General features: G+C 37.9%; 1 protein-coding gene across 4 annotated transcripts in view; it reads left to right on the top strand.

Annotated features, from left to right (window-relative positions):
- DOCK1 (dedicator of cytokinesis 1) overlaps nt 1–12,195 on the top strand; it is a 555,371-nt gene that overhangs the window by 424,222 nt on the left and 118,954 nt on the right. For all 4 annotated transcript variants that reach the window (XM_059730036.1, XM_006259204.4, XM_014611383.3 and 1 more), the window contains 4 exons: nt 2,537–2,622; nt 2,808–2,964; nt 5,971–6,011; nt 8,451–8,541. In XM_059730036.1, coding sequence (XP_059586019.1) covers nt 2,537–2,622; nt 2,808–2,964; nt 5,971–6,011; nt 8,451–8,541 — 375 coding nt within the window. The remainder of the gene's footprint in view (nt 1–2,536; nt 2,623–2,807; nt 2,965–5,970; nt 6,012–8,450; nt 8,542–12,195) is intronic.

The following is a 12,195-nucleotide window of genomic DNA, read 5'->3' as shown; positions in this document are numbered from 1 at the left end:
CTCCAATGATTTTTATTATTATAAAAATTGTATTGTAGAGCTGGTGGCCTTGTCTATGGCTAGGAACAGACATTCAAAAAGCCTGAGCCTGAATTGATTCAATCTTCGCAGGTTAGTCTAACCTGACTAGGTTGAACCGGTTTGCAGTCATACAGACATTCCTTCCGGACTGAAGAAATGCAGGCACATGCCTGCAGTGGCTCAAGTTAGAAGCCAGGGGGCACTAGAGTACTCTAACCTTTCTTCCCACCATACTCAGCTGAGGGAGGGGGGAGGGGGAACGGCATGGCCAGGCCCAGGCCCTGGCAGGACACTCTGATTAGGGAGCAATTTCCCCCTTCCTGGTCCTGACCAGGGAGGGAGCCAGCAGGGAATTGATAACAGAGACTTTAGCACGCCATCAAGAAAACAAAAGCCTCTCTCATTAGTTCAAGCTCTTCTTAAGCAACTCTTTCTAAGGAAGGAACAGAGGGACAATACCAACTGACCAGTTGATTAGCTCCAAAACGCTCTAAGCGGACACTGTTTTGTCTGCCTTACACAGAAACCTCTTAGCATTAGCTAGCATACCACATACTGGCTATGGTTTGTGCTGTGGGAAAGGGGAGGGGGGAATCCCTGCTTTAGCAGGGCATGGAGGGCAGGGGGCAGGGGGAAGCCAGGCATACCCTGCTGTCCTTGCCATCTCTGCCAGAGCTCCAGCTAGGGAGCAGAGGGGCGAGGCCAGTCTGCTCTCTAGAGCAGAGAGCCTTGCCCAGGGCTGCAAAGCATCTGGGATGATGGGGGACTCTGGTTTAAGTTAAACCAGGAAGGGGTCTGGGACAGGCATTGCATAAACCGTTTTGACCCAAATCAGTTAGGTCTGATACTACATTCAACCAGGTTTATATCAAACCATTTTCAGTCATTTTCAAACTGGTTTATATGCACCGAATATCTGTTCTGTTATAGGTTTAAACCAGTTTCCGATTACTTAAATTGGTTTATGTGTAATGTCTATCCCTAGCCTATAAGTTAAGGTTGTCTGGTGCTACTTGTTTTAAGCCTACCTTTTCAGTTGCAACTGGGCAAAGTGATAAGTATTTGAACTCAAGTTTGCAATGCTGGGTGTCTGCCTCTGGCTGATTTTCAAAAACTGTTGCACCAAAACTGCTCCAGCCATTTTGGAGAATGAGATTAGGGGAAACATGCAGTGAAGAAGAATCTTGATGCAAAAGCAGATACCTAATTTAAAAAAAAAAAGGTGCCTCTAGACATTGTGGATGCTCTTGCACATTCTGAGTAGCTAATTGGCCTGGAATTTTATGTGAATTTTGCTGCCCTGAGACTGGTGTGATTCCAAATTTCTCTGATTCAACAGTGTCAGAGGCTGTAAAAGTTGTTAATGGCTTACCAGTTCTCACAATATGGTGCTTCCTGTCACCATGAGTCTTCCTATTTGACTCTAAAAATGTCAGTCCACCATTACAAAAACACCTTGCTGTTTTGACATCCTTTGGCCCAGTCCATATTGGTCTTATGCTAATCATACCAATATTGCACTTATTTAATGACAAAGTAATTTCTATACAGCTAAGGTCTACTTTATGTAACCTCAGCCAGTGCAGAAATTTTAAACAAAGCTATGCTAGTGTTGGAGCAATTGTCCGGTAATTATACACAAGACAGGGATTTTGTGAGTGGTATCTTTTATTGGACCGACACTGTATCATCAAAAGTCCCTCAGAGAAACTGCGTCTGCTAGCAGGGTGAATTTTTTATTCCGGAATAGTGACACCAGTTCTTTAGATGACAAAGGGTCAATGAAAGCACTGTTCTGTTGGCATAGCTGAATCTAAACCAGGGGTTTTGGTGGTATAGCTGTGTCAGCCAGACAGGGCTTTGTATTTTAGACCTACTTCAGTTGACCTTTGCTCTCATACATGGGATTGTCAGGATTGGTGTATGTAGGAGCAGGAAGGTATACATCTGATTACTTCCTAGATAAAATAGTCTTTGCTTATTTGAAAGAACTTTCTTCCTTTAACAATGACTTTGAAACCGTCTGTTGTGCATGCTGCACTATGAGCCAATATCTTCAGTCTAAAAAGAGATGTAGGATGTTCATCCAGTTGAGTGATCCAATTGGCTGAGCAGCCTAAGGTGTTATATATCATCAGTAATAGGCTTTCAAAATGCCTATATTTGTTGCTGTTATAATTATTGCAGGGGACATTGTGTGTTTGTTCTACATACTCTCTTTTTTCCTCTCATCCTTGTCATCAGCCACTTTATTTAGATTTTCCTAATGCAAATATTTAAGCTTCATTTAACAACATGACCAATACTTTCCTCAATGAAAGATCCTTATAGGGCAGCAGATCATAATGGACACTTTAATATCAGAAACTGGAAACTCTTAAAGTTAATCAAGCTTAAACACAGTGGTTAAACATCTCTTGGAGAGATCCAACCAATCTCTGAACCATTGATGCTACAGTAATAAAATGAAATATTTGGCATGCTGATTATTTACGCTTGCTCTGTTTAATTATAGTTTGAAAATGAGATCATCACAAAGCTGGATCATGAAGTGGAAGGAGGCAGAGGAGATGAGCAGTACAAAGTGTTATTTGACAAAATGTAAGTGTTGATTAGCAGTGGGATTTATATCAGAATATAGTCAAAAGAGAGAGCAATTAGACTACAATGAACTTTGTAGCCCAGAAATAATTAAAATCTGTTAATGATGCAAAATATTTAAAATTGCACCTCAGTCAAGTTCCTCTGTCTGAGTGTGATTAACAAGGTGTGTGTAATTATTTCAGTCTCTTGGAGCACTGCAGAAAACACAAATATCTTGCCAAAAATGGAGAAACTTTTGTGAAACTTGTTGTTCATTTGATGGAGAGACTGCTGGATTACAGAACCATAATGCATGATGAAAACAAAGAAAATCGCATGAGCTGCACTGTCAATGTACTGGTAAGCGATAAGAAGTGAATAATCTAAATTTAGAACAGATACTGAATTTTTAATTTAACACTGAGCTCTTCTTTCGAACAAAAGATCTTAAGCTCTTCTGCTGAGAAGAAAATAAGGGTGATTTGTGCTATAGAAAGAAGTGGGATCCTTAAAAAAATACTCTTTATTATATATTTAATATTTTAAGAGAAGATTTTAATGCCTAATTTTTCATACTCCAGCCCTTACTTGAGCATTATCAACTTTATACTTGTATGCATATGAAAAATCAAATGTGTTATGATGTTAGCCTATAATAAATTGAATTGATCATACACTTTTCACCATTATATTTGCATTCTGCTCACTAATCTAGTCCTTCTGGGACTGTTTCCAGTTTTCAAAATCCTTTAGCAACCATCATTTAGTTTAAAAAAAAAATGCTTGCTACTTCCTACCCAAATGTTGAATTTTCTTCTAAGTTGCAGTGGATTTGGAATAGGAAATACTTGGGTTTGGATCAATGACAGTTTAAGGACTCAGTAAATTCTAATCCATTAGGGCTAGAAAAGGAAGTTTAAGCAGTTAGAAAGAAGAAATGTCTGGCTTAATAGGGCACATTTCAATAGCCCTGAAAATCCTAATAATCAGATCTTACAATTACACCATTTTATATGGGAGGGCTGTGTGATGATACTTTCTTCAAGGTTTCACATAACCTGTTTTCATTACAGTTTAATTTTCCTTACAGAACTAGACATTTGGACTGATGGGTATCTAAGAAAGCCCTGCTGATATTTCCATAACATTGCTAAAACAGTTTTTCTCTAGTAAAATGTGTCATATACAGAATACACAGTAGCATATGGTGGCATGGTTGAAAGGTTTTGTTTGGACTGGTTTGGGAAGATCTGAGTAATTCATGTGTGACCTCCCCATAAATGAGTAATGCAGCCTCTCTCGGCTCATGCAGGACAAACTTTGAACTACACTATCATGTATTACAAGTGAATTGCCTTGGTAGAGTGGCAGAGAATATAGAGCCATCAATTTATAAATGGGAACCTGCGTTACAGTTTGCTTTTGTTATCCTAGTACAGCAGAGGCTGAGCACTTTGTAATGTGGGGAAGAACAAGAACTCTTGAAATTTGTCACCGACCACTGATCCAGGGAATGATGCTTAGATTGCTTGCAGAAGAGGCAGCGTGTCCTTCTGCATAGAAATAGAGTGACAAGATATTGCCAGTTCGTAACTGACAAGAAAGGAATGGCAAAAACAAGAGGCATTTGACATTGCTTTGAAGAAGATATAAAACAAGTTGTAGTAATTTATAAAACTGGGAAAGTTTAGTAGGAAGGATTTCCTCTGCCATACCCTAGATGTTTTATTTTTTCCTTTTTTTTGTCAACTCTAAGAATACTTCCTGGTAAATTTTGTTGTGTCCACTACATGGGAAGCTAACTGTATTTGGTTTTCTCTCCAAACACATCTTGTCTTTCATTGAATATACTCCTCTTTCTTCTTGTGTTCATGGCTATTTTTGTGATAGAGTCTCTTGATGCTGTTTTACCTATAGTGGATGTGATCTGAAAGTTTCAGATATTTACATACAGTAAATGTTGAGTGGGATTTATTGTCTTTGAGCCAAATTGCCATCGGATACACAAAACTCCCGTTGAAGTTATCAGGAGATGCCTGCAAACATCTGAGTGCTCGTTGTCATTAAATATGTTTTAAAATCTACTTCCATTTGAAAATATTATTCTCCCTCTAGAGTTAACATAATCTTCTCATCCTTTCCAATTCACCCAGGCTGAAATTCATCCCTCTATAGCGAGTAAGCCCAAAGTCTGCATATCATTTAATTCCTACTTAATGCCTCAAAGTGGGGCTTGATTGGGCCTCTAATGGGCATAGGCTTTGGAGAGAGATGAAGTCTGGCCACCTCTCTTAGGCCAAGTTAATATTTTGGCACTTTCCACACTACATCAAAAAGTTAAAGATCAGCCATGGTAACTATCAGCATGAGGGAGTAGTGGTTTCAAGTCATTGTACCTAGAAAATCAGCAGCTTCAAATCCTTTTGAACCAAACAAAGCAAAATACAAAAAATTAGCTGAGTTTCATTTGATTTGGGGAGTTTATTTGAAGTTGAACTGAAAGGAGACAATACGGACTGCACAGCTATGCAAATGCAAATGTGAAAAAGTTTTCAGTCAAAACCTGCCTCCTGCAAACTAAAGCCATGGAGTTCTGCAGACACCTTGGGCTCTTTTCAAATACAGCTTTTCTGTCAGCTGTACACACGTTTCTTTTATTGTTTGATATATGCTAAAAATATGTAACAGTGGGTAGGTTTATACCTGTTCTGTTTTCTTAAAGATATTTTTAGCTTTTAAAGATATAAACTTTACATTACATTGAAAATTTTGGGGGGTAAATCTTAGTATCTTTAATATCTTGCCTGATGTGTCATATCCTACAATATTTGCAGCACTTAATTTAGTCTATCTCAAGGCTAGAGGCATTCAGGCATATGTTGCAGGATAATGGCTATGATGTGTGGTATATAAAAATAGAAAAATAAAACTATTCTAACTTTTTATTGTTTAAGAAAATATTAAAATTCAGAAGTCGATGATTTATTACTCAAGGTTGAGATTTTAAAATCCCTCATTCAACAGTTACTTAAAAACTGTTTTTGTACATTACCAAAATTCAACTGAAAGCAGTTAATGATGTGTGACTTGCAAATGCCAGAAGCACATTTCTAACAGTACTGTGCTTGCAAATTCTTAACCTTTGCTATGAAACATAATCCCTAATATGCTACACCATGAAACATCATTACAGATTTAGATTTTATAGTTAAATAACTTATGTGTTCTACCACCAGAGGCAAGTTTCATTTTGCAGTTTTTAAGGTTGATGTTATGCAACTATGAATTTTTAATCTAATTCATGTTCTATATATGTGACTTTGAGAGAAATCAAGGTCTTTAAAACAGAATTATTTTATATTTCAGAATTTCTACAAAGAAATTGAAAGAGAAGAAATGTACATAAGGTTTGTAAATATGGTATTTAACAGCTTTTGCCTTGCTGATATTACTGAAATTGGAGAAAATTAAGCGTACACTATACTACTGATCTGAAAAAGATGGCAGTAATGAGAGATACACCTGTAGTGAAGCTTATGTAGATTGAGTTTACAGAGAACAATAAGCAACAGTAATAAGGCTCATAAGCTTTTTGCTAATCCTACTTTTGCACCTTAGTTTTCATTAATCTAAACACTTAAATACTAAGGAGTATTGTGATTTACAAAAGATCAGGCAAAAGAAAGCAGGGCAAGGAAATTATTTTATTTTATTTTATTTTATTTTATTTTATTGTATGGCCATTTGAAAAATCAACTGATAATAAAGACTGTTAACAAAATGTTTATTTTAAGATTAAAACTTTTAGGAGCCCATCAAAGGCTGTCCTTTATACAGCATTTTAAAAATGGGAATATTGGAAAAAGTTTCCTGATTGCATTTTTCTAGAAATCTTGCTACTTCCCTATTTTTACATCCTTTAAAAATACTCCATCATCTGTATTGTGATTAAAATGAAGAAAAAGACCCTCTCATTTGTCTGTTATGTGTATTTGCATATCGTTCATGCATTCATTCTGAGGCACCTAGTCTCATCTTGGGAGAAACAGTAACAATTCAGGTTGATGCACTGATTTTTTTCCTTCTTTCTTCCCTGAGAGCAAAGGACCTGCATTTCAACAGAAGTATGGATTATGAATATGAAAATATATTCAAGAGTATTATTTGTGCATCTGCTTGTTACCACATTTGTATGAAGCTAAACTATCTCCCATTTAAGTCAGTGAGAACAAGATTATATCCTATTCTATAAACAGAAAAATTTGAATCCATTCATTCCGGACAGTGAAACTTTTGTATTTTGATCAATTTTTAAAGTACGTTAATATTATTTTTAGGAGGTAGGATGGCCTTATGGTTCAGGCAAAACTGGGGTCAGAATACCTTTGTTCTTTTTTGACTGCTACACACAGTGTGGGTGCATCTACACATGCAGTTAAGGCACATGAATAAACTCTGGAGCTTATTGCCCCAGAGTTCATTACTGCTGGACATGCACCTGAAACTGCAGCACATTTTGCTGGGTCAGAGCAGCCCTGGCTGGCAGCAGCTCAATGTGTGGAGGGGCTGGCTGGGGTATAAGAGTGTTTCAGTGTGGGGCTAGCCAGCAGGCAGCTCCCATACTGAAGCACCCTCATGCCCTAGCCAGCTGGGGCAGTATCTACACATGTGCTGTTGCGGAGGAAAAAACTGCACAGCAGGCTAGTTCCTGTATTTACAAGTACTATCCTGCTACAGAATAAATTAGTTTACTCCAGCCTAATAGGGGCACATTTGTAGATGAGTGACATTTCCTGCACAGCTGATTAGTCTTTTGCTCAGAAAGCATCTCATGCTGATGCCTGGGGAGCCATAACATCCAGCCTTCAGGGATACCCACAGGTGAGAAAACAGGTCAGAAAACTTGGCAGTGGAGAACAATGGAAACTTCACCTGCCCGGATTCAGCTTCGTCCAGGGCATTTCTCCACAGTAGGATCAGGGCTCAGTCTGACCTCAATTGGGCTCAGCTGCTCTTCCTCTCCTACCCCAATACCCGTGAATCAAGATGAAAGGCAAAATGTTCCATCTCACAAACCCCTGTGCATCTGGATTACAACCAGGTTGCTCCTACCTCCTCCCCCCAGCCTATCTGTATCAGGACTGTTCTGTCCCACCTCCCATGAATCCAAAGAGGGGTTGCTCTGCCCAGTCCTCTCCCTCCCCTCCCCTCCCCATGCATGTGGATCCGGCTGGGCTGCTCCCTCTGCACATGCATTGGATTGGTGCTGCTCCCCCCTCACCCCACACATCTGAATAGGAGCCATTTTCTGACTCCACCCCAGGCAGATGGACCAGGATTGGGCTGTGCAACTCCCTACAGCTGGATCCAGCCAGAGAAGGTACTTCACACCATCCATCCAGCCTGTGGGTTTAAGAGGTTGGGCACCACTGCGCTAAGTCATTATTGTTTATTTTATCATTACTATTTGTATGTTTATTATCATTCTTTCTGTTCCCCCTGACATAAATGGTTTTCAAAAAGTAGTTGAAGGCTATATGTTGTTAGTACCCTCTTTAATAAAGTAACTCTTTTATCAACACCTTTATTTATCTGGTTATCTCCAAAATCTGGAGTGTAAGAGTTTATAGCTACTGGAGTTTTAACTTTCTAAAACAACTAGCACATAATTTTTATTATTGATTTTCCTGGCATGTTATGCCCTAAAAGTTTGTCTGAAAATGTGAAATATGAGCCTTAAAATCCTAGATATGTTTTACTGTTTGAACATACAGTATAGCTGTGTTAGTCTTCAACACAAATTATTTTGTGACATTTTAAGGTCTGATTCTCATTTATTACTGTAGGTATTTATACAAGTTATGTGACCTGCACAAAGAGTGTGATAACTACACTGAAGCTGCCTACACATTACTTCTGCATGCAAAGCTTCTTAAGGTAAAATACTAAAATGCATTTAATATTAAGAAAATCTTAATATAGCCAATTACAGATACAGGGATACAGGCATGCATATCTCCATAAGAGCTGTATTACATCCATATTTAAATGTATAGTTATGCTTCAAAATAGTAAATGAAGTAGCTCAAAGAAAACTATGTTGCAATTTACTGTGTGTTTCACAATTAGATGATATTGTATACTTAATACACAGTATAGTGAAGCAAAAAATGAATTGTATCCTTAGTATTGTACTCTTAGAAAATTAACAAGACTTACTGAATCTGGTTTAAAAAGTGAATAGAATGAGTACAACAAAATAAAGAAAAACATTGTAAGACATTAATAAAAATAACAATTTGAGTAAGGACATAGGAAAGAGCTAGTAATCGATCAAAAAATTCAAGGATACATTTTTGCAAATTACAGAACGCTGTGCTAGAATCAAAAGTGAATCAACCCAAGAGTGTCTTAAATGTAGTTTTTGATCCAGGACCATTAGTGGACATAAGCAATTGTCCCCTTTCCAGAATCAGGTCTTTCAAGGAAGTGGCTAATGTTGCGGAAGTGATATGATATATACAGTGAATCTAAAGCAAGACAATGGTACTGTTTTTCTACAAGGGGTGTCTACAGTAGATCTACAGAGAAGCCCATAGAATAAATAATTGTAATTACATGGAATACGTTAATGAAAACATTAAGACTTTGAACATAACAGAATAATGACACCTACTTTTTAACACATCATTGATAGATAATGTAATAATAATAATATCATGATAATAATATAATCATGATATTAAATACATTATTATTGTTGCTGTTGTTATTATGTTCCCCTAAAAGTGACGTTTATTTAAATATTTTGTCAATGAGCTACAAACTTCAGATGACATCATTCTATTGTAAATATTGTGGTGCGTAAACTTTGTTTCCTGCATTGTTATCTAGGACAAGTTTAATTGCAACAGGATGTGTTTCCATTTTTAAGTCAAAACCTGAATTTATTTACTCCAGTTCTGTAATTTTGTCAGCAGTGAGTTTTAATGTTTAGACACAAAAATTTAAAAGGAGATAGAAAAGTATACTTTTACTAAGTATTATAAAATTTATTTATGGCCTTGACCACCAAAAAACTTTAAACCTATACAGCAAGCCCATGGTGCAGCCTTAGGGGTTGGAGCCCAGATCTGCTGATGGGGCTTTCAGCTGCGGGGGCACATAGTGAGCCCCTAGCCCCTGAGGCAAGGAACATAATTAACTGATGGGGCTCCCACTCATGGGGGCACAATGGAGCCCTTAACTCCAGCTGTGTGTCCCATGCTCCTGGCTGTGTGGTCCCAGCCAAGGGACCATATTGGAGTCAAGGGCGCTGATGTGCTCCTGCAGCTGGAAGTGACAGCTGCTTGAAGCTCCCAACCTCGACTCAGCCTGGACTCCACAAGGCCCCCAAGGCTATGAGCAGTAATCAGGTGATCGGCACTCTTAACACCAAGAGTATATGGGAGTCAAAAGCTCCCATGTTCTCTGGAGGTTGGGAGCCCCATTCAGCCTAGCCACATGTTCAATTAATGGCATGATGAGAACCAGCTTAATGTTATTACACTATTTTATGTAATAACTTTGTGGCTTTTTGCTGGTTTTATCACACCATTAATTACATAAATGTGTGGTCAGGTAACTACTTAAGATGTAATTAGCTGATTATGTGGTATTGTGTGCCAGGTGCTTAAGTATTACAAAGATTAGGTTTTACGTTAATGAAAGGATTAAAGGCCCAGTACAGAGTAGTCAAAGAATGCAGGAAAAAGGTGGCCGAAAGAAAAATTAAATTTGGGGCTTGAGTACAGATAGTGGATTTGTTTCCACACAGTGGGAGGCTTCATGACATTTACTCTTTTTTGATCGTTCTTCCCAGTGATGGCAATGAGCATTGCATCAGCCAGCTGAGGACAGTATTTGGACCAACTATGAGAATACTGCTTAAATGAGATGATGTTCATGGTATAGAAATCCAGGGAAACACATCTTTCTACCAGCGTACTTTAATTAAGCTCATTAGAAAAAGTAGAAATACATAAAAGTGATTTTGAAAAAAAATTAGGAAAATTCAGTTATTTCTCTCTTGCAATTTGAAATTGCTCATTTTCCTCATTTAAATTTTTTCCATTAATTTTCATGTGAATAATTGAAATTGTTCTCATCCTCCTTTTTCACATCACATCACACACGCACACACCCCCCTAGCTTGCGTTTTTGCAAATTACAGAATGCTTTGCTAAAATAACGAGTCAGCCCAGGGGTATCTTAAATTTAGTCTTTGATTCAGAACCATTAGAAGATACAAGCAATGATCCTTTTTCCAGAATCATGTCTTTAAAACAAGTGGCTAATATTGCTGAAGTAGTATGATGTATGCACTGAATCTAATGATAGATAATAGTACTGCTGTAGATATATACAAGATATACAAAAAGGTATACATGTGTGCATGTGTGTGTAAAAATATGTAATATACATATATGTTATATACACACGTGCATATCTCACAATATTTGTACCTGGACCTGAGATAAACTTTTAAATTATAGGCTTTTTACCATTTTATATTTTATAATGCGTTATTCTACAGTAGCAAAGGCTGAAAAGTCCAAGTCAGCTGTATTAGCCAGAGAACAAAACCTAATATTTAAAGCACAACATCAATGGCCAGGTTAAGTGATAGCTGTTTGGAATCTGATACTTGACCTATCCTTCTTCTGGATCTGTAGTCTCAAAATTCTTCTGGCTAGTGTGGTGATAAGAGGTCAATTTATTTCTTTCCTGTCACCCTAGTTGGGTGTGCAGTGGGAGCAATGTGATTCTGTTCTCTCTGCCCACTTTCACTGGCCTGCAGTGGAAAGCTCCTTTTCCCCCTGTGGAGTGCTGGAATCATTTTCTGTTCCTTTGCAGAAGAACAGTTTGTTCTTCAGAGTCTTAGGGGTTGGGGTACTCTACTTCTTGCAGTCAGTCTAGTGTACAGTGAGAATACAACGAAGTACTGATCAGAGAAAGACATGGAATAGAGGGCTAAATTTCCCAATAGGACTGGGTTCTCCTATTCAGCAATTTCACTTGCCAGCAGCAGGTATGTTTTCAAGCGATCTCTGTTAATACAGAAGATTTCTTAAAGGTAACTCATTTTTAAAGTAACTAGCTGATAGAATGCAGTACAGTAGCCTTCACAGTCTTTGTAGTAATCTGAGAAACTCAGAGATAAGTTTTTAGATGAAAAAAATACATTCAACGCGCATTCACATGCACATTAGCACATGCAGAGATGCTTTGAGTGCAGTAGACTAATTCTACTGCATGATATTGCAGAGGGCAAAACCCGTGCTAATGTGCAGTAAGATTAGCTACTCCCCAAAATGTGTGTGCGGTGCTACTATGCAATAATACCAGTTACTGCGCGTTTACAGGTACTAAACTAGATGCTCAGCAATCACTATGCATTAGTGCACATTTAGACATGCCCACTGGGTGTTAAATTAAATATTTTAGAGGTTACCCTTGGGGCCTTCTTATATGTACCTCAGTATTGTGAACAAACAGCAGACAAACTGTAACCACAGCATGCCTGAATATACTGAAGAGCACGTTTGTGAG

This window comes from Alligator mississippiensis, chromosome 6, assembly GCF_030867095.1.
Source record: "Alligator mississippiensis isolate rAllMis1 chromosome 6, rAllMis1, whole genome shotgun sequence".
Classification (NCBI taxonomy): domain Eukaryota; kingdom Metazoa; phylum Chordata; order Crocodylia; family Alligatoridae; genus Alligator; species Alligator mississippiensis.
This window is presented reverse-complemented; position numbering and strand designations above follow the sequence as displayed.